Genomic DNA, 22,958 nt, shown 5'->3' with positions numbered 1-22,958 from the left:
ATGCCAGCACCTTCTTCAAATCACTACGCTATTATGCTCTCATGTGAGCCGATATCCAATAACAGAAGAGTGCTGCCTCGGTTCAAATTTGAGAACGCCTGGTTAGCTGATCCCGGCTTTAGCAATTTTGTCATTGATAAGTGGAGTTCCTATGGAGTTCCCCCGATTGTTGATAAGTTGGAATATTGCGCTTATGATCTCACAGATTGGAGCAGAAACAATTTTCATAATTTGAAGCGTGAAATCAATACTTGTCGCCATAATATTGATAGAATGAGGAGTCAGGTGGATAGTGATAATATTCATCAGTTTAATGAGTTGAGGAGTTGTATGACTCAGCTGTTAATTCAAGAGGATGCTTTTTGGCGTCAAAGAGCGAAGACTCACTGGTTACGGGATGGAGACCTTAATACGAAGTTCTTCCATGCTGCGGCTTCTTCAAGACGAAAAATTAACAAAATTCATTCGTTATTGGATCCAGATAACAACCGGATTACTGATGAAAATCAATTGTGTGATGTTGCTCGAAATTATTTTGTTGACTTGTTTCAGGAACAGATTAGTGACACCGAGCCGGTCATTGAGGCTATTGAAGCTTCAATTTCCATTGAAGATAACAATAACCTGTTAGCACCTTTTGTGATTTTTGAATTTAAAGAAGCTCTTTTTTCCATGAAGGCAGATAAGTGTCTAGGGCTAGACGGATTCAATCCGGGTTTTTTCCAAAAATTTTGGGCATCTTGTGGCGAAGAATTATTCCACCAGTGTTGTCAATGGTTAGATACAGGTAGTTTCCCTCTAACTCTCAATGCGACCACCATAGCTCTTATTCCGAAGGGTGAGTCTCAAACTTCTATGAGAGACTGGAGACCTATAGCCTTATGCAATGTGATTTATAAGGTGGTAGCGAAAGTGTTAGCAAATCAACTCAAAGTTGTTTTAAATAAGTGCATTTCTAATAGTCAATTTGCATTTGTTCCGGGTCGATCTATCCTAGATAATGCTATGGCAGCCATAGAGATCATTCATTATATGAAGTCGAAACTCAAAGTTACATTGGGAGATGTTTCTCTTAAGCTTGATATAAGTAAAGCGTATGACAGAATTGATTGGAGTTATCTGAAAAGGGTTATGATAAAAATGGGTTTTTCTGATAGATGGATAAATTGGATTATGATGTGCATCGAAACTGTTGATTATTCTGTTCTTGTCAATGATAATATTGCTGGTCCGATTATACCAGGTAGAGGGTTGAGACAATGTGACCCTCTTTCACCTTATCTCTTTATCATATGTGCATAAAGGTTATCAGCTCTCATTAGGAAGGCAGAGGCTAGAGGAGATATTAATGGGGTAAAGATTTGTACAAGGGCACCAATTGTTTCCCATTTACTGTTCGCGTATGATTGCTTCTTATTCTTTCGAGCAAACACTAATCAAGCCGACAAAATGAAGCATATTTTGGAAGTTTACCAAAAAGCATCAGGTCAAGAAGTTAACCTCTAGAAATCAGAAATCTTTTGCAGCAGAAATGTTTCGACCGCGGATCATAATAGTATAGATAATATTCTTGGAGTTCAAGTTGTATTGGGCACTGGTAAGTATCTGGGTCTGCCATCTATGATAGGAAGAAGCAAGAAAGCAACTTTTAATTTCATTAAGGATAGGGTGTGGAAGAAGATTAACTCATGGAGCAGTAAATGCTTCTCCAAAGCAGGACGAGAAGTTTTAATTAAATCTGTCATTCAGTCTATTCCCACATACTTTATGAGTCTATTCACTTTACCGTCATCTCTTTGTGATGAGATTGAAAAGATGATGAATTCATTCTGGTGGGGTCAATCAGGAGCTCAAAATAAAGGTATCCATTGGATGTCATGGGACAAGTTATCTATGCACAAAAAAGATGGAGGCATGGGATTCAAGAGTTTAGGGACTTTTAATCTTGCTATGCTTGGTAAGCAGGGGTGGAGAATTATGACCAATCCTCAAACGCTTATAGCTAGAATGTACAAAGCAAGATATTTTCCGCATAGTAATTTTTTTGAAGCTTCCTTGGGGCATAAACCAAGTTTTGTCTGGAGAAGTATTTGTAATGCTAAATTTATCCTTAGAGCGGGAAGCAGATGGAAGATAGGTGATGGGTCCTCAATTCCAATTTGGAATAATAACTGGCTTGTTGGTAATGGATACCTTACACTTCAAAATCACGGTTCAACACGTTTTGATAATCTTAAAGTTTCAGATTGTATTATTCCGGAAGCTAAAGCTTGGAATGTTCCTTTCTTACTTTCTATTTTTGATCAACATATAGTGAATCAGGTGATGAATACGCCTTTGTGTATCCCTCAGTTCATGATGATAGACTTGTTTGGACGAAGGAAAACAATGGTAAGTATTCTGTTAGAAGTGCATATAAAATGTGTATGCAAGAATTACTTGATGTCAATCATTTTAAGGCACAAGGACACTGGGATCTGATCTGGAAGCTTAAAATTCCTCCCAAGGTGAAGAACATCATATGGCGTGTTTGTCGCAACACTTTACCAACACGTTTATGTCTTAAAGACAAAGGGGTTAATTGTGTTCCGACTTGTGCTTTATGCAATCTGGTGGAGAAAGACAGTTTTCACCTTTTCTTTCGTTGCCCTGGTAGCTGCAATATTTGGAGCATGTGTGATTTCTTTAGTACTGTGAATAATGTGATAAATCAAGGCAGGATAGTGCAATTGTTATTTTCGAATTGTTGCAGGTGTTAAATGGTGATGAGGCAGCGTTGCTCTGCTGCATTCTTTGGAGTATTTGGAAGCAACGGAACAACAAGGTCTGGAATGATGTGATTGAAGCGCAGGTTGCTGTTCTGTAACGTGCAAAAGTACTTTTACAAGACTGGAGAGCAGCTAAATCCTATCAACAACATTCTTCAATGATACAAAATACTGCTGATACTTCAAAGTGGAAGAAACCAGCTGTAGGTCGATACAAATGCAATATCGACGCCTCTTTCTCTAAGCACTTAAACAAGGTTGGTATAGGAATATGTATAAGAGATGACACATGTACATTTGTCTTAGCTAAAACTGAATGGTTTAGTCCGATATGTGAAGTTCATATAGGAGAAGCTCTTGATTTATTATCTGCTCTAGAATGGGTTCACGAGCTTAATCTTGGTCCTATGGATTTTGAGATGGATGCGAAAAAGGTTGTTGATAATTTCTTATCGACAAATCATGATGCAACTGAGTTCGGAAATATCATTCAAAATTGTCAATCTCTTTTTAGGAATTATTATGAAAACTCTAAGGTAGAGTTTGTACGGAGACAAGCAAATGAGGCAGCTCATGCTTTATCTAAGGCGGCTACATTGTCAGCTAGTTTCCAGTTATTATTTGTAATACCTGATTGTATTGAACATATATTGATTAATGAAATTCTTTAAGCTTCTTCTCTTAAAAAAAAACATATTCCACCCTCAGAAGAACATGCGCATTTATATGTTTAATTTTCTCAAAAGTAAAGAAAATACAATAAATGCAGTTTAAATAGAATGTTTGTAGTATCTAATTCTAAGTATAATCAGGGATAAACAATGGAAATCCCCAAAGCATTTGATCAACTTCTAGTATACAAAAAATAATGCAAAAATGATTTTCACATGAACCCCACCAAATTATGTTAGGAATTGTCTCATGCATTGAAATTGCACACCAATTGTTTGAGGAAATGCGCGAACTGGATTTAGTTGCATGGAATTCTATCATGGTTTTCGTGGAATGCCATGCATGATTCTTGGGCTTGCTTCCCATCGTAACGGAGAAAAGGCTTTGAAATTTCGATAAGATAAACAAAATGACTATCACCTCAACAATATTTGTATGAAAACAAATATCCAAACTAAGACATAAGAAAACAACAAACAGAGCCTTGGTTCCTCGATTTTAGAAGTATGACAACATATTATGAACATGTATTTGTCGGTCAACGTCATTGAGACAAACCCTCACTCAACCAAATATGCATAAGTTATTAATTTTAGGTTAGTAGCACATTTTTTGCTATTGTGATTTTTTTTTTTTAAATAGTTTTATTATTGTGATCAAAAGAATATTATTGTGTCCAAAAAGTAGAGCAATGAAGAGGCAAATAAATGTGTTGCAGATTAGGTCCAAAAACTACGTAAATTGGTAACTATTTTAAATTTAATTTTTTGATGAAACAATTTTTTGTTAGACTATATTTACCGAACTTTAAAATACCAGTAGTAGATTAATAAAGTAGTTAGATTAAGAGTCCAATTCATGATTTTTTAAGCAAAATAGTGATTTTCAATTTTATTATTTATACTAGTAGTTAGTAGGAAAAAAGAAAGCCAAACTTAAAGCCTAATGATTAAAAAAACGAAGTATAACAAATACGACGTATATATCCTGCTTTTACTCTTTTCTAAACAAGTGCATTCACCAAAAACTAGAGAAATGCAATGGAGCAGAGAATCAAAGTGTTTAAAAAAAGTGAAAAAGAATTAAAGATAAATAAATGTGTGAAGACAACTTATGAGTGGAAAATGAATTTCGTGTTGTAAATGCATGCCGGATAACAATAAAAAAGATATAACTTGTAATTGACCAAATAAAACACATTATTTACGATGATGACGAAGAAATAAAAATCATCTTCAATGTGTTGCGCATCGAAGTGTTCCCTGAAAGTGGAGAGATTGCAGATTTATGTTTAATAAGGATTAAAAGAAATAAAAATAATAAACTCAACAAACAAGTAAATGAAAAGTACGGAATCATAAGTGAAATTGTATATACCTCTGACATCCATTTGTCTAACCTGAATCTATGCAAAAAGCGATTAAGGAGCAGCTGCAGTAGCCAGCGGTGGTGTGGATTTAGAAAATGTTTGTGCACATACTTGCAGCAGCTATGACAAGCATATTGTGGATTTATAAAATAGGGTTAAAAATGTTTGTATATATAGCAAATTGAGGAGGTGTGGGATTTAGAAAAATAGGGTTTAAGTGGCCATTTTTAAATGGTGTTTCTACTGTTATTGGTTTGTGCTCTGCTGTTTTTTTGGTCTTGAGATCTTTCTAGGGTTTTGGCTTCTGATGCTACTATTTTTCAGGTTTCCAACTTATTTATTGTTTCTTTGGATCTACAGTAACTAAAGTGCACTATATATTTTAGGTTGTGAGCTAGAATATGCAAAAACATTGCGACAACTTAAAATCCGAATAAGAGCATATTTTAAAAAATTCATTCTATAAAAAAATCATAAAAATAAAATAAAACACCATTTAAAAATGGCCACCTAAACCCTATTTTTCTAGATCCCAGCACCGCCTCAATTTGCCATATATACAAACATTTCTAATCCTATTTTATAAGTCCACAATACATTTATCATAGCTGCTGCAAGTATATATGTGCACAAACATTTTCTAAATCCCCGGCACCGCTGGCTACTGCAGCTGCTCCTTAATCACTTTTTGCATAGATTCAAGTTAGACAAATGGATGTCGCAAGTATACACAATTTCACTTATGATTTCATACTTTTCATTTATTTGTTTGTTGAGTTTATTATTTTTATTTTTTTTAATCTTTATTAAATATAGATCTGTAATCTCTCCACTTTCAGGGAACACTCCGATGCGCAACACGTTGAAGATGATTTTTATTTCTTCGTCATCATCGTCTACCATGTGTTTTATTTGGTCAATTACAAGTATTATCTTTTTTTATTGTTTCAATATAGTACTAGCCTATAAAAAAAAAAAAAAAGAGCAATATGTACTCATTAACAAAAAGTCAATCAAACACAAACCACAAGCTTACATAGTGAAATTCGTCAATTATAATAGCTTAAATCAGAATAAGTCAATTCTAACAACTTAAATTCATCAACAAGTACTAACAACTTATACAGTGAAATTCATCAATTATAATTGCTTAAATAAAAATAACAATGAAATAAGTCAATTCTAACAACTTAAAATCCAAAAACTCTAAAATCAACAAATTCTATTGAGATCTATCAATTATAAGCAAAAAAAAAAAAAAAACATAGATACCTGAGCTAAAAACTGAAGAAGAAGAAGAAAAAGAAATATGAAGAAGAATATGACGAGCAGAGAGAACTGTGACGGCGGCGAGGAGAGAGTCACATCGAGGAGAAGAATCACCACCGCAATGAGGAGAGAGGAACGACGAGGAGAAGAGAGTGAGAGTCGCGAGAGAAGAGAGTGAAAGAAATGACAGAGAATTTTACATTTTTTGTAACAGTGAAATTCTTATCTAAATGCCTTGAAGTTTAAAAAATGACTTAAATATATTCCCAAACAGTGGAATTTGGGCCAAATCAATTTAAATACTTCAAAAATATTACATTTCCTCATTAAAATTCTCTATCCAAACACATGCACTCTAAAAGAAAAGAAAAAGTAACATGAAAACGACATCTACTGCTTTACTATTTTTTCGAGCTAATTGTGTTGTCCAAAAACTAGAGTAATGAAGAGGCAAATAAATGTGTTGCATATTGGGTCCAAAAAGTACATAAATGTAACTATTCTAAATTTGATTTTTGGATGAAACAATTTTTGGTTTGACGTAGTACGGAAGCGTAGGCTAGCAAGCGCTAAATCTAGATTGAAAAGAACAAGTTCCAGAATCCACTAGAAATTGAGAAAACTCTCTAAAATATTATTGAATGAATAAAAGTTATGCCTTTAAGCTACAACTATTAAACTTAAATAGGGAAATAACAAAACCCTAATGGGCCGAAAATAAAAAACTGAAAATAAAACAAACAATTACTAAAATTAGGCTAAAATAAAATTACTAATAAATTACTAAGAAAACCCTCCTACATCAGTCTCCTCCACCTTTGAAGAACTCGACCCCAAGTTCTCATTCTGATGCATGTTGAATCTTCCAATGAACAAGACTACAAGAGACCACCCTCGTGGATCCTATTGAGTGAAATATAATTGCTTGGCAAGTGGAGTTATGCCTTTGTGCCGAAGATAGACTACTAATTAACAATTTTAAAACCCAAGCGATATACCAATCAACGGAACAAAGAGGTATGCAGATGATCACATCATCATCCAAAGTTTGGCACAAAACAATTGTTTGATCAATTAGCCCACATGGTCCAATTTCACACATGCGAAACATATTTGAAAAAGTTTGTATCCCTTTCGTTTGGTAAATTGACAAACATGTATTTCCTCCGGTCACATATATAAGCAAAAACAACTTTTTAGATACATTGAATATGTAATGCATCTAGCCTATAATTATGACCGGATACATTAGTTATTCAAATCTAAAAAGTTGTTTTTTTTGCTTATAAATATGACCGGAGGGAGTAGGTAGTAATCTTCAAACACATAAAAAGGGGTTTGTGATTATATAATAAATACTTTTTCTTTGTTGCTCCATTTAACGTGGATCCAATCAAATTATTGCCTCTGACATCCAAAGTACCACAAACTAGATAATTGGCAAATATCAGGAGACAAAAATCCAATCAACATGTTCCCTCGCAATCCAAGGTATTGCAATACTTCATCCCAATAGGTCGTATTTCTCCTATGAGCTTATTTCGAGCAAGATAACGAGTCTTTGATAGGCCATTTACTCTCTTAGGCTTAATATCTGTGAAAGCAATGAGATATCCAGGTTCTGGTTCATATTTGCCATTACATTCTTTTGTACTCTTGAATGATATTTGACAGAACAAGGATTTTGGAAGTTTGAATTGCTTGTTGTCTCTTTCAACTTTTGTAACGTCACAAAAAGGAGCATGAGACACACTTAATAAGTTTGAATATAAGTCAGAGTGTGTTCCCTCAAGCAGCAGAGGCATAAAGGAGTTCTTGTAATCTGTTGAAGAATTAAAAGTCTCGGGAGTTTTCTTTGCCTGGAAATCAACAGCAGTATTCAGAGGTTCCTTCAACTTAGAATCAACAAAATAAAGTTTGTCTTTAGAATCTGATAGTGTATAGTCCGATACACTAATGTTGTTGCCAATAGCGGCAATAATGGAAGCAGTTATCCAATAAACAGCAACAGGAATATCTTGCAATGCATCAGACAAACAAGGAATTTCAAGAGTAATATAACCAACACCAGACTGAGTGGCCCTCTCGTAATATGCAGAAGCACTTCCATTATCAACTCCACCAAATCTGTGACAGGAACAATGACCTTTCTATTTTGAATTTGATTAAGTTGTTTCAAAGAGTTAACAAGTTGATCTGATGAGGTTGAAGTCTCAATGAGGTGCAAAAGATTTCCATATTTCAAAGTGAAAGCAGCTAGAGCTACAAGTGCTTTTGCATCCCGTGAGTAGGTTTTCAATTGTTGAAGTTTCCACATTGTTGTTTGGGGCACATAATGTTCGCCACGAGGCGTGGTTATCATCATTGTTTCGTACTTGGCGTCGGGCGGTTTTGGAGGTTTGGCCATTACACCACAACTCAAGTTTGGAGTGAAAATGATATCAGAAGATTGATCATTCAACATGAGGCTTTTGGACGGACTAGAAAAGGTATCATCTGAAGACATCATTGAATTCACAGAACTAATGTAATCACTGTTGTAATGAGAGGGATTAGAATTAATTGAAATTGATTGGTAAATTTGGAAGTGTTGTTGTGTAACATTTAATGGCAAATGGATGAGATTGTCCTTTAATTGTACAAGTGTGTCACATTCTTCTTTGAGTGGCCCTTTTGGAAGTTCATTCAAGAATACTGTGTTGGTATGGTGGAATCAAAAATTGTATGGTTTGCTTCTGATTCCGCATACTCAAGAGATTGGTTAAGACCTGTCTCTAATGTTTTTCTTATCATTGGATCAGGAGGAGCCATGGGTATATCCTCTAACTGAGAAACACTAATCGCAACAGCCATAGAAATCTAACAAGAAGAATCGGTCTCCTCCACCTTTGAAAAACTCAAATCCTCAATAATTAAATTCTTCACTTGGACATATTCATCGGTGATAGAATGTCCTTCGACCATTGTGGCAATAAAACTATCAGCAACATTCACTTTCGGTAACTGACACTTAGTTACATTCATACCAAGCGACTTATGATTAGCGACACTCAAATTAACTGACTTACCGCTAGCAATGCCGACACCAAATGGCTTATCACTAGCAATATTAACATAAGTGGCTTGTTTTTATCAACATTAACAATAAGATACCATAGAATTATCAAAACAGAATGTTTAACAATATCCTTAATCGTCTTACGCGAGTTACCTGCCATTCTATAAGCATGTCTCAAAAGGTCAGTCAAGGAGTAATCTTTGGTGTAACAAAACGGACAATGATATTTTGAATCAGAGATTTTAAACTCATAGTAATCATCCTTCAACTTGTTGTAATATCTACGCTCATAGTATTACAAATCAGATTCACGGATATGTTCTAATTTTCGGTACATAACAATAGTAGGGTTGTTATTACGAACCCTACTAACCGGAATTGGATTGTTTCTGCTGTTGTTGTTGTTTTTGGCGTGGTTGTTGTTGTTGTCAACTTTAGCTGTCAACACCGCCATCTGAGAGATTTGATGGTCGTCGTAAAAGTCGCGGTTATGTCGGGAAACTTTGCCTTCGTCATCAGTTGATCTCCCATGGGTGATCATGTTAGGAAAAGAATAGGAGAAACCTGCTCTGATACCAACTGATGCAGTAGGAAAGCGTAAGCTAGCAAGCGTTAAGCCTAGATTGAAAAGAACAAGTTCGCAAGCGACAAACTTGTAAAAATAGGGTTTCGAAATCCACCAGAAATTAAGAAAACTCTCTAAATTATTATTGAATGAATAAAAGTTATGCCTCTTAGGCTACAATTGTTAAGCTTAAATAGTGAAATTACAAAACCCTAATGGGCCGAAAATAAAACAAACAATTACTAAAATTAGGCTAGGGGGATGTATTGGATCATGATTCTAAGGGATTTTAAAAGACTTTTTTATCATGAAAAAGTCTTGTGATATTCAATCAAGACTCTTTCCAATTTAAAAAAAGTTGTGTTATTCAATCAAGATTCTTTGTCATTTAAAAAAAGTCTTGTGGTATTCAATCAAGACTCTTAATCACTTAAAAAAAGTCTAGTGGTATTCAAAATCATTCAAATTTCGAAGGATTGTTTAATAAATAAGATTTTGATGGATTTTGTGGGATTTTCTAGTGAAATTTTAGCATGAAAAAGTCTTTCATGAAAACATGAGATTTCTTAGGATTGTTTTTTTCTTTTAAAATTTTACTATCTCTCTCTCCTCCCTTCTCTCTTACTCTCTCTTTTCCTCTCCTCTCTCTCTCTCTCTCTCTCTCTCTCTCTCTCTCCCCTTCCTTCTCTCTCTCTCTCGCTCTCCCGTAAAAAACCTCTCTCTAGCTCTCCCGTAAAAAACCTCTCTCTCTCTGATTCCTTCACTCTCTCTCTCTCTAGCTCTAGCTCTCCCGTAAAAAATAAAATAAAATAAATTAAAGAGTCTTTATTGAGATTTTGTAGCTCTAGCTCTCCCATAAAAAATAAAATAAAATAAATAAAAGAGTCTTTGTTGAGATTTTGTGAAAGAGAGTGTGTTATGATATTTTTTTCAATTATTTCTTAAAATTTATAAAATCCGTTGAAATCCATAAAATCATTTCAAATCATTTCAAATCTTATGAATTAAATCCATTGAAATCCTTAATAGTCTTTTAAAATCATCAAAGTCATCAAAATCTTGCAAAGTTTTTAAAATCTTCAAGACTTTTTTAAACAAAAATTGTCCTTTAAAATCCTAATCCAGTACACCCCCTAAAAAAGTGTCTGAAAGTCAGTAAGCATATTGGCTGCTGATTTTTTCGAGTGATGCATATTGGATTAGGATTTTAAAGGACAATTTTTGGAAAGAGTCTTGATTGAATACCACAAGACTTTTTCATGATAAAAAAGTCTTTTAAAATCCCTTAGAATCATGATCCCAATACACCCCCCTTAAAGTTATCATCAGCAGCCAATATGCTTACTGACTTTCGGATGGACGAGTGCTTTCTATCACTCGAACAACGACCGATAATATAGTCGAAATCTGTCAAAAATGATGGAATTCCTGTCACATTCCTTCTTTTTGTAATGAAGCTAGCTGCTACCCAAGTTTGCTTCTCTTTAGTGTATTATTAAAAGCACAGCATACTGGCTCATAGTCCTTTAACAATAACAAGACGGATTCATATTTGTGTTGTATCATAAGAGATGTTCAATTTTCATTTTAAAGCTTATAAACGAAAGGTGTATGACTCCTTAGTGACATTTTGCGTATTTGTTAACACTAACAAATGAACTTTCACTGATTTATTGGCTTCTGACTTTTGTGTATTAATTGTTTGTTATGGTTTTTCAATCAGTAAAAATGATGCAAGAGTCTTTGAATCATGCTCCTTATATGCAAAACATAACTCTAAGTTCAAGTCAATAACAAACATGAACATGTTGGATGTATATTAGTTTATTATGAAGTCAGCTTGAATTTGAATTTCAGACCCTTAGATGATGTTTGATACTCTTCAGCTTGAATTTGAATTTGCAGATGTATATGACGCAGACTACTTCATTCAACATATGAATGGCTGCTTTGTATATTTTGTTTCTTTTTGATTTTCTTCTGCTCTTGCAAATATCCTCTGTATGCAAAAGCTGCTATTTCATGCTTGTTTACAAAGGCATTACGTCTCGCCAAACCCTTGAAAACGAACACCTCTAAGCTTCTAGTGTAATACATAAACCCCTTTTATCTCTCCATCTTCGTTTTGAGCCCGACATGGTTGCATACAGCCAGTTCAAATGCTCAGGCCTTTCACCTGCTTCCGTCAAACTCACAAGGCAGCAATAGCACTTATGGAGAGAAAAATGTGGAATGGAGAATTAGATGGCATTTGGACCACCTCCTAACAGCGTTTCTCCGCTGTCAAACTGAAAACTTACTTGCAGAGATGCCATCAGCTTTTTTTCAATACTTAATTTTGTGCAAATTTTTTAAGTGTTTTGTTATAATATTCAAATAATTTTTAAAAAAATTTAAAGTGATTTCAAGAAGCATAAAAGAGATCGTTATTAGTGTTATTTTATTTCAGTATCATTTTTTTTACGTAAGTATCATATGTTCTTAGACATAAAATTTTGTGGAAGAGACTATTTTTTATTTTTTATGCACCATAAATTATTTTTAGACATGGATATAATCAATTCATACTATTACTTCGAATCCAATCCCAAGAATGAAACAATGTTAAATATATTGAGGGAAAGTTTTATCACCTATTGTGATTTTATCCGGTCAAGTTTGCGCACACAGAATATCAAATTCGGGAAAAAAAATATCATACCTTTGTAGTACTTTTGTATTTTTTTTTTTGTTTATGAGGGGTGTAGTACTTTTGTATGTTAGTTCCTAAAATATCTTTCAAATATCTACATGAAGTATTTCTTTTTGGTACATGTGTAGAAAAGTTGTACACGAATACAAACTAAATCGTCATCTCTCTTAATCGAATACATTTTCAAACTTATATTTTTTTTTTGTCTTAGAAGTTAATATTTAATTTTTGATGCTATTTTTAATTTTTAAATTCACACAAAACCAACAACATTTAGTGTTTGTGACCAAATTGTAATTTTCCTTTCTCATGACTTGGTCTTTTTTTGTTACTTGTTGTGTGCAATGATGTCAGGCTTTGCAGATCCAATCATGTCTCTTTCAACACATTTTAATGTTATATGAATTTTGCTATTTTCTTCTCATAGCTCTACAATTGTCCTTTCAGTTTGTGGATTTGTGTTGCAAAAAATGAAAGATGGAAATATTGGAGAGACATTGTTGAAAAAACAATATTATGAGAATTGTCCTGGTTGTAAAGTTGACAAAGCAAAAGAGCTCAAAACTGATGTTTCATTTCGAAATCTCTTGAACATATGGATGGTGGTTTTATGCAGCTGTAAGCTATGCATTGAAATTAATTTTCACTTTGTTAAAAATCATGATTATATTGTTCTTTTAATTTATTTTCACTTTGTTAAAGAATCTCTGATGTCATTGTATTTGTGCTTTACAGCTCTGCCTATATCATCTCTCTTTCCTTACCAATATTTCATGGTAAGTTTAATAACTTTAATTCATCATAGTATATATTTTAATTTTGTGACATTATTATTTCTTGGAAATCAATGTTTGTTATCTAAAGTTGCTACATTTTGGCTAAGGTATTCCAACATTTAATGTGAACAGTATTTTTATTTAGATTAGAGATTTCAATATTGCAGAAAGGGAAGAGGACATAAGTGCTTATGCTGGTTATATGGGTAAGATTTTATTTTATTTTTTTAAACTTCCTTTGATGTGTTTTATCTTCATAAGTTCTTTATTTCTGATCTATGACTGTGAAAATGTTGTAGGATCTGCATACATGCTTGGAAGATCTTTGACATCAATATTGTGGGGAGTCATAGCAGATCGTTATGGTAGAAAACCTGTTGCAATTTTAGGGGTTATCTCGGTGTAAGTATATATGTCATTGATGTTTTCTTCGAATAGACGTATGTATTTGAGTTTGTGTACTCGTAGGACTGTTTGAGAGATCTTATGGAAACTACTTATGACATGTGCGTCAGTTGTTTTCAGCTAATTTCCATAAGTTGTGCACGATAGCTTATGAAATTTTTTGACTTTATTTTATCTTTTGTTGTAAAAATAGCTTGTGCATAAGTACTTATATATATCAAGCGTTTATGCTATAAGTGCTAAACTAAGTTGTTTATCCAAATAGAGCGAATATAGTTTTCCATTACATCATTGATGATGATGATTACTTTATTTCAGTATCATTTTCAACACACTATTTGGCCTTAGCACAAGTTTTTGGATGGCTGTTACAACACGGTTTTTTCTTGGAAGTTTAAATGGTTTGCTTGGACCAATGAAGGTACCAATCAACACAATAATACCTGAAAGTTTCATCCTTCCACATCAGAGATATTAGTTAATTTTTTTTGTCACATCCTTTTCTAATAACAGGCTTACTGCTCTGAAATTTTTCGAGAAGAAAAGCAAGCTTTTGGACTCTCAACTGTAAGCTTCTATAATCTTTGTCCGAAAGTGTCGATGTCCGACATTGACACATGTGTCAACATTCAGTAACTTATGTTTTCTTCAATTCTTATCGATGTCTACATGTTAGTATCATGTCTGGTGATTATGTACGCTTGCTAGATAATGTCTTTTATATTTAATCAGTATTTATCGCCTTGAGTATATATAAATTGACTCTGTTGTATAGTTGATACACACAGTTTCACCATCTCTTGTCTCAGGTCTCTCTCATTCAACAATAATAGTTCATAATGATGTGATATGATTTCAGTTGAGTGCAGCTTGGGGCATAGGTTTAATAATTGGACCAGCTTTGGGAGGTTATTTGGCTCAGGTACTTCTTTATTCTTTTTCCTTTTGTAATGAAAATAGATCCTGAGAATAGCCTTAGATTGTGGACATAGGAAAGTGGCATGAGTAATACTATACCTTAACTATATATGTCATGATCAAAAATTGAAACTTATAAAGCTTAGAAATCCTTCTTGTATATTCAAACATAGACTTGTTACATATCTATTTTGTTTAGCACACTTTTACTTCTTTCTCTAATAATTTGTGTGAAAATTATATTGCAGCCAACTATAAAATACCCAAATCTATTTCCAAAGGATTCCTTTTGGGACAAGTAAGTGAATTTATCTTGATTTTTAGTTTCATAAAATTTTGACAATTTAGTTTTTTCTTCCAAGCGTATCGTTGATATTCTGATTGTCATTACCAAAACATAAATCTTATTGCAGGTTTCCATATTTCTTGCCTTCCATTTCAATATCAGCTTTTGCGTTTGCGGTAGCAATTGCCTGCATCTGGCTTCCGGTATGTATATCTTATTGGATACTAATATATATCATTGATTTACAAATACAAATTCCTCAAGTTTATTACTGATTTTGATGTGGTATCACTAAAAGTAGGGGTCTGAATGATAGATAGAAACAAGCATCCAAAATCAACTCAATTCTCACTTGTCTCTTCAGAAGTGATAGTTCACTTTAAACGCATATAGGCGTTGGTTATAAAATTATCGACTGTGATATAAATAAATTAATAGTTTGTTAAACAAGTATAACCATTTGATCACAATATAGCGGCATTTTTCTAATGCTAGCGACATTTTTTGTGTAGGTTTTTTAGCTCAGCCCTGCTTTTACTTCCCTTTTTATGCTCACGCGAACAATATATATTTCTCTTTACTTTACAATCAATACAGTTTTTATAAATGCATACCTGCTCGACTGCAGGAAACATTACACAACCACCCTCTTAGCAATGAGTCCATTGATGGTGCTGAGGCTTTAGAAACTGGAAGAAATGGGAAAGCAGGCAAAGACAAGATAATCCAAAAAGATGAAAACCTCTTCCTAAACTGGCCCTTAATGTCATCTATTGTTGTGTATTGCATTTTCTCACTTTATAATATTTCTTATCAAGAGGTACCATTCCTACTTAATAAAGTTAATTTATGGATATTTAATAGATGTTGTTTCGAGTTTTCTCCTATAAAGTTGCCGAAGAACTGATATTTCATAGAATAGGCTTTATAAATAAGAAAACATCATTCTACTTTTTGATAGGTCTTCTCATTATGGGCGGTTAGTTCTAGAAGGTTAGGTGGTTTGAACTTCACAACTGGAAATGTTGGTGATGTTCTTGCAATATCAGGTACATCTTTGATATGTGTCTGCATCCCAAGACATACTTTATTTTGTGCATTCATTTCACAAGATATAATGCTTAATTATTGAGCTCTTCTCCAATGATCAATGGTCAGGTATTGGTCTTATTGTCTACCAACTTTCCTTGTACCCATCATTAGAAAAAACTTTTGGACCTGTAAGATTTGCTCGCATCTCCGGGGTAATATTTCACCATTCATAGTGGTTAATGCAACTCAATATTACATTGTTTCTTGTTCTGAAATTGTCTTGCTATTTTGTCACCTTTATATAGGTGTTATCCATTCCTCTTTTGCAAAGTTACCCCTTCATAGCAATGCTTTCTGGAATCACATTATACCTAGTGATTAATATTGCTTCTCTTCTGAAGAATCTTCTAAGTGTAAGTTTATTATGTTTTGTTTATTTAACCAATCATTAGTGATGCAGTTTCAAAATGTATTGCATTGACTTCGTTAATAGTTAATTTATAACCGTTCTCGAGGGAATTTGAACTTCGTTCCTTGATGTTACAAGACCAAACTCTTACCACTGAGCCAACACCTCATGCATGAACCATCAGACTGAAGTTCAAAATCAACAAGCTTTGTAATTAACATAAAATACTTATGTTATAAATTGACCTAGATTAGGATTCTAACAATAGTTATTTATATTACAAGCTTTACCTCATTGTATTACTTGGCTGGATTTCAGGCGACCATAATCACCGGCTTATTTCTAATGCAAAATAGAGCAGTGGTAATGTTTGGTTCCATCCTAAACTATTTCATTCCAAAAGTTGAGATCATATTTTAAGAAAATTTTGGCATAAATGGCATGTTGATTTGAAAAAATAGGAACAACATCAAAGAGGGGCAGCTAATGGCATTGCTATGACTGGAATGTCAATATTCAAAACAATTGGTCCAGCTGGAGGTGGTGCAGTGTGAGTGTACCATTGATTTATCTGAAATATGAGAATTATATATTTATATGCTCTCATACCATCTTAAATGTTGTGACTAACTCATGCCTTGGTAAAATACAGTGCATGCTTGGCATATATATAAATTCATTTTCGACTACAACAATATATTGAAAACAGTATAATATATTCAGTTTTCTTATTCTCTAATATGATATTTTGTTCATTCCAGATTAGCTTGGTCACAAAAACGGATGAATGCATCTTTTCTCCCAGGTATGATGTTCAACTAATTTTAATGAGTCAATATTTACATCACATATCTAACTGTTCAATTTTTTCACTTATTGTATGCTACAACACAACAATATTTATGTTTTTTGTTCTTTGCAAAATAAAGAGTTTAACTCCTACACATAAGTAATAGAAAGAAAAACTGCAACAATAGAATGAGATATGAACTATTCTATGAATTCAGACTGATAGAAAATATTATCAATATATATATATTTAGCCATGTAATATTAGCGGTTTCTGGTTTACGCCTGTAAAAAAAAAAAAAAAAAAAAGATTTCAACCCTGTAATTTTAAAATTCTTTAGTTTTGAACCTTCTTGATTTTAAATTTCAAAATTTAAGGTACTTTTATCCCTTGTGATTTAAGCGAGTTTTGATTTACCCGTTGTCATATCATTGATTTTGTACGGTCAAAATTCATGAAGTCCAAAACTAAAAGATCTTCAAATTATAGTGTTAGAAAATAAAAAAGAAAATTATAGGGGTAAACCAGAAACAACTAATAAATATTACATGGTAAACATATATTAACCCTAGAAAATACTAAAGAACATTTTAACATTAATTTCTTTTACTAGATTAAATAATTACCTAAATTCCTGAAGCTCTATGTTGTGCATAACTGCAGGAACTCATATGGTCTTTCTTGTCCTGAATATTGCTGGAGGACTTGGAGTTCTATTGATGTTTACACCATTTTTGACTGAAAAGAAGAAAACACCCTCTCAGCAGTTACACTAACATAAATGAATTTTAGCATGGAGATTATGACGACCAAGGATGCTTGTTGCTAATTGATAACAGAAAAATAAAGGATATAGATTGAACCTTTTCTCTATAAAAATCTTCTTTAGAGAAAAAAGGTGAGAATTAATAGTGCAGATCAACCGTATTTACCGCTGTTTAGTGGTGATTAATCTCCATTGTACCATGTTTTTCCTTCCCAACCAACTTTGTCCATAAGTGATAAGGTGCCTAAGTCCCTTATCACAAGCATGCCTTTTTATTTTCCTTGTATGATTAAACTCGGAAATTTTTTTGTAACCAAAAAAAAAAAACTTGGAAATTTTGTGTGGTAAAATATATATTTTTTCCATCGAAGAATTCTCCTTGAAATAATATTGATAGAATCTAATAAGGTTAAATAAGTTTTATGTCAATATAAATATAGTGGATTTGGCTTTTAATTCTCATAAAAAATGGTATATTAAATTAAAATTTGTTTAATTATATGGCTTAAACTTTAAAAAAAAATGATAAATGTTAATATTGTGCTCTGAATAAGGATAGAACTCTCAATCTATACATAACTATTGAACCAACTTGGTATCCCTTGATTTTATTTCATGGCTTAATTGATCTGCCGATCCTTTAACTTATTTCTTTTATTTAATTTGGTTTCATAAGTCTTAACCTTATCAAACATGTTCCATAACTTATTTCTTTTATTCAATTTGGTCCATTTTTAATAATTTTAATCCCCTAAAAAAAAAGACCGTTAGATTACGGAGGTCTATTAGATTTTATAGTGTATCACCAACACATAATTTATTTACTTTCTTCTTCTTCTTCCCTAATCTTCTTCTACATTCATCCTTCATCATCTTCATAATTTTATTTTTCATCATCTTCATAAAACCAAATTTTTTTTCTTTCAAAAATTCATCACAGCACAGATTTTCGTGCTCCTAGTTCTTTTAATATCATCTTTATCAATCTTCATACAAAAATTGAATTAAAACTAAAATTAAAAACACAACTTAAATTCAACATCAAATTATGCTTTTAAAACCCCAATCTTCATGTCTTCTTCTCTCAAAAAGACATAACCCAGATCTATTCCTCCTAATTTTAATTCCAATTCCAAACTGCTTGCTACAATAACTCGCAAATCACCATTCGCAAATCACTTCTTTTAGTGGTTAATTCTTGAAGGTTTTGTGTTTCAACAATGGAAGAAGATCAAGAAATGATGAAACATGTGTGCAAATTCTGCAGAAAAAGAAGTGTGAAAGTTGAGTTTTTTACATTACTCTACAGTAACTAATGTCAATCTTTCATAAATTCTATCGATCTTTTTTAATTTATTGTTATTCATCCTCACCTTGAACGTGTTTAGTTTGCTGGGTTTTTTCTTTGTTTTTCCTTTTCCTTTTCTTCTTCTTTCCTTTTATAACAGATAGAATTCGTGACATTCATTCAATTCCAGGACAAATGGGTGAAATATGAGAGCACAAAATACAAGGAAGTTCAACCATGGGGTTTCGAGCAGCCGCCGCAAGGAACGTGAAGGGAAGGTTGTGCAAGTTTATGGCAGGAAATGGATGATTCATATTGAGAGTATAACTCGTGAGGATTTGTTTGTGTTATTGTTGATTATTCAAACTGTTGATTAGTGAATTTGTTTGAAACTTGATTTTGTTGGTGGTTTGAATGTTTTGTGGTTTAGATGAACTATTTTAGAATTTGAGAAGTTTATGATTTTTGATTTAGATCTGAATTAATTTTGAATGGTTTAGATTGAATTATTTTTGATTCATCGAATTTCTGGATTTTGTATTGAACGTGTATGAATTTCATGATGAAAGTGTAATGATTTATTTTTGAAAGAAAAAAAAGGGGGGGTTTTATGAAGATGATGAAGGATGATAAAAAAAAATTATAAAGATGATGAAGGATGAACGTAGATGAAGATGAGGGAAGAAGAAGAAACTAAATAAATTAGGTGTTGGTGATACATTATAAAATCTGATAGACCTCTGTAATCCAACGGTCTCTTTTTTTAGAGGATTAAAATTATCAAAATTGGATCAAATTGAATAAAAGAAATAAGTTAAAGGATGTGTTTGAGAAAGTTAAGACTTATGAGACCAAATTGAATAAAAGAAATAAGTTAAGGGACCGGCAGATCAATTAAGCCAATTAAATTTTTAATCCAAGTTGTTATGCTATATTGTTGTAGCCACATTTTTAGGATTATCAACTGTTGTTTTAGGTTATTATATTCCATTACGGTGCTATAACAAAGAGTTGCGTTATCAATAACGTGGCGGAGTAAACCAGATATTACCAAACATAGATTACATGTATTCACCAAATTTACCACATTACGTAAACTATATATTATAGCAAAAACAAACAATTACCACATTTACCATTTTTTATTGATTCAACTTACGTTTTTTACTATATCTGATATGACATTGTTATGCATGACCCTTTAAATTTTATGTAGCATGTAGTCAATCTCTAATATTAGGAAGCCAAAAGGATCAAACACAGATGAAATAAAAGTACGTTGATTATCAGACTACGCTTTCTCAAGTTTGGTCACTTTATTTTAGATTTAGATTTTTTTTTTTTATGATTGGAGTTTGAACCCCGGACCTTGCATACTCACGATCACATTTTAGATTTAGATTTAAAAGAGAGTGAAATTAACCAATAATATTAACAAAAAAAACTCGTTTGACATGATATATTTGTTAATTGGATTTATCTAACATGTGCAATATTGCACATGTTAAGGTAACTAAAAGTAGAAAGTTTTTATTAAAATCAACAATTATTTAACAAAAAGTTATACAATTAATAGAAAATGTTCAAGTTCCAATGCAAAGTTACTATTTTAAATTTCTTAACATGCGCAAATTTGCACATGATAGAAAAACCCTTGTTAATTTACTTACTATATGTTCACATTGTTAAAGCTATAAGGCCTAAGCATATTTCCTAGGCACACCATGTTAAATTGCAAAGGTTGTCAAACAAATAAAATTTGACTGTCAAAGAAAACTAACTCGCTGACCAAATACAATTAACCACTGTTTTGTACACGATAAACAGTATCATTTTAAGCATATTTCCTAAGCACCCTATGATTGACCAATTTACAACAACAACCAAGTCTTATCCCACTGAGTGGGGTCGACTACATGGATCAAATTACACTAAGTGTTCTATCATAAACCATATTTAGATCCAACTCTTGACCTCTAAATATTTTTAGGCTAAAACGCACTTTTTGCCCCCTAAATTTGCAGAAGTTGCAATTTTGGCCCCCTATTAAAAAAATGGCAAAAGTGACCCCCAATATCTACCCCCTTTTGCAAAACGTCAATTTTGACTCAGTCAACCATATGTGGCACGCCACCTGTGTATTTATTTTTATTTTGTATTTTTTTTAATTCCAGGCGTATAATTAATTAAAAAAAATAAACAAAAAATAAGAAAGAAAAAGTTGAGGCACGTGCGATCTCCTCCAACGGTCATTGCTCCCTCCTTTTTAATAACCTTCATCTTCTCTTTCCAAACAAAATCTTCATCTTCCTCTTCCAAACCTTCATCTCTATTTTTGAAGATTCAGACCCAAACCTTCATCTCCATCTTCTCTTATTTCATCATCCTCTTATTCCATCTTCCTCTTCCAAACCTTCAAGAACATCCGACCCAAACCTTCATCTTCATCCTTGTTTTTCCAGAAACTTCGAAAATGTCTCAATATTCATCCTCAAGCTTCAATGGGTCGACATTGAAACAGGAAACTGGGTTGGTTTGTCACTGTGGTGTGGAATCTTCTGTTGAGGCAAAATCCCTAATTAATTTTAAAGATAACAAACCTTGATGATTAAGGAATTAATGGACTTTGATTAATTTGTTGGTATTTAACTTGTGCTCTTGAGTGGTTAACTAAGACAGGAACAAGTTTTAATTTATACCAAGATACAAAGAATCAAAGGACATAAAGACTTAAGAACTCAGTCAGAGTTCAGAAGGTTGGACAGAGTTCAGAAGGTTGTTCATGATGAACATCAAGAACCAAGCCCAGATACTCATGTACTAAATAAAGAACATGCAAGGTTCACGTGACTTAAATGAAAGCCCAGAAAAGTACAAGACTAAGATAAATCAAAGAATAAGAGCATTTATTTTATTAAAGTCAAAAAGGGCATCTTCAATGTTCATTTAAGACTATGAACATTTGAAGTACAAAACATTAGGAATATTCCATTAAGAATATCATCCTAGATGTTTTCCATGCTGCACTTCATAAATGCTTCACTATTAGGATTTGATTACATCAATTACAAGTCTTACAAATCATCCTAAGTGAAACAAAAGAAACATTCTGAAGTCCCCTGAGTTCAGAATGTTCGTTCCTGCTCCATGCTTTTTCTGACGTGAACAGTACAGCAGTTGGAAAGCAAGAGGCAAAGTCAAAAGCAAGATCTGATCTCATTCATCAAGATCTTGACACATAAGGGAGTTGGTATTGTACAAAGCAAACCAAATCCCCTAAAGCATGGAAGTGAAGTGACAGCACCACTTTATGATATTCTGCACGCGTTCCAAGACAGATTTCAAAGAAGATCTGATTCAGGAACATTCTGAAGTATGTCCAAGAACAATCTTCAAGTACAACCCAGAAGTTCATGTGATATTCATCTGCAAAAGCCCAGATGCACATCTGACCGTTCATCCACATGAACCCAGATGAAGATCATGAAGAACACAACAACATTCTGAAGTATTCTCAAGAACACAGCAACATTCTGAAGTATTTCAGTTTGCCCATAATTTCAAGTGAAAGTTGGTGGGTCCCAGAACACGTGGCATAAAACCAGTGGTCACCCTCCAACAGCTATAAAGGATCAAGAACTCTATAAAAAGAGATCAAGACCTCAGCATACAACACACCTTTGCAAAGCATACAAGAAAACAACATAAGAGTGTTTGAAGCTTTAGCAAAAATATTGATCATCACAAAGATTCTAAGAAGTCTTCAAAAGTGAAAATCAATATCTCTCTTATCTTTTCAAAGATAAATCTCAACCTCCATTCTTCTCTTGTCTGATCTATATCATTCAACCTCCATACAAATTGTAAAGAAAGTCTCATCTAGCTTTAGGGGGTA

At 33.0% G+C, this 22,958-nt stretch overlaps 2 protein-coding genes and 1 long non-coding RNA gene across 3 annotated transcripts; all 3 read left to right on the top strand.

The window, feature by feature from the left end:
* Positions 1 to 3,439, top strand: LOC112417396 (uncharacterized). The gene is made up of 4 exons (XM_024773024.1): positions 1 to 1,243; positions 1,628 to 2,391; positions 2,753 to 2,851; positions 2,957 to 3,439. The coding sequence occupies exons 1-4, from the start codon at positions 1 to 3 to the stop codon at positions 3,437 to 3,439; spliced, it is 2,589 nt and encodes an 862-aa protein (XP_024628792.1).
* A 9,424-nt stretch (positions 3,440 to 12,863) lies between these two features.
* On the top strand, positions 12,864 to 17,916 carry LOC11405898 (protein ZINC INDUCED FACILITATOR-LIKE 1). The gene is made up of 17 exons (XM_003628596.4): positions 12,864 to 13,011; positions 13,129 to 13,169; positions 13,315 to 13,375; positions 13,469 to 13,571; positions 13,893 to 13,995; positions 14,088 to 14,141; positions 14,434 to 14,496; positions 14,741 to 14,790; positions 14,906 to 14,981; positions 15,407 to 15,598; positions 15,740 to 15,827; positions 15,937 to 16,022; positions 16,116 to 16,223; positions 16,538 to 16,582; positions 16,681 to 16,769; positions 16,981 to 17,024; positions 17,673 to 17,916. The coding sequence occupies exons 1-17, from the start codon at positions 12,864 to 12,866 to the stop codon at positions 17,783 to 17,785; spliced, it is 1,464 nt and encodes a 487-aa protein (XP_003628644.2). The 3' UTR covers positions 17,786 to 17,916.
* A 761-nt stretch (positions 17,917 to 18,677) lies between these two features.
* LOC11406389 (uncharacterized) lies at positions 18,678 to 19,569 on the top strand. Its single transcript, XR_003008158.2, has 2 exons — positions 18,678 to 19,058; positions 19,254 to 19,569. It is a non-coding gene; the product is annotated as an uncharacterized lncRNA (long non-coding RNA).
* Positions 19,570 to 22,958: the final 3,389 nt, after the last annotated feature.

The sequence above is a fragment of the Medicago truncatula genome, chromosome 8 (assembly GCF_003473485.1).
Source record: "Medicago truncatula cultivar Jemalong A17 chromosome 8, MtrunA17r5.0-ANR, whole genome shotgun sequence".
Classification (NCBI taxonomy): domain Eukaryota; kingdom Viridiplantae; phylum Streptophyta; class Magnoliopsida; order Fabales; family Fabaceae; genus Medicago; species Medicago truncatula.
Note: the sequence above shows the minus strand (reverse complement) of the source record. Positions and strands in the feature narration are given on the sequence as shown.

Excerpts from the sequence above, each read along its gene's own strand:
- LOC112417396 (XM_024773024.1), top strand. The coding sequence starts at position 1 with ATGCCAGCACCTTCTTCAAATCACTACGCTATTATGCTCTCATGTGAG. Across the intron at positions 1,244-1,627 it reads TGCTGGTCCGATTATACCAG|GAAGAAGCAAGAAAGCAACT; the intron begins GTAGAGGGTTGA and ends CATCTATGATAG. Across the intron at positions 2,852-2,956 it reads ATGATGTGATTGAAGCGCAG|TGGAAGAAACCAGCTGTAGG; the intron begins GTTGCTGTTCTG and ends GATACTTCAAAG.
- LOC11405898 (XM_003628596.4), top strand. The coding sequence starts at position 12,864 with ATGAAAGATGGAAATATTGGAGAGACATTGTTGAAAAAACAATATTAT. Across the intron at positions 13,572-13,892 it reads ATTTTAGGGGTTATCTCGGT|TATCATTTTCAACACACTAT; the intron begins GTAAGTATATAT and ends ACTTTATTTCAG. Across the intron at positions 13,996-14,087 it reads GTTTGCTTGGACCAATGAAG|GCTTACTGCTCTGAAATTTT; the intron begins GTACCAATCAAC and ends TTCTAATAACAG.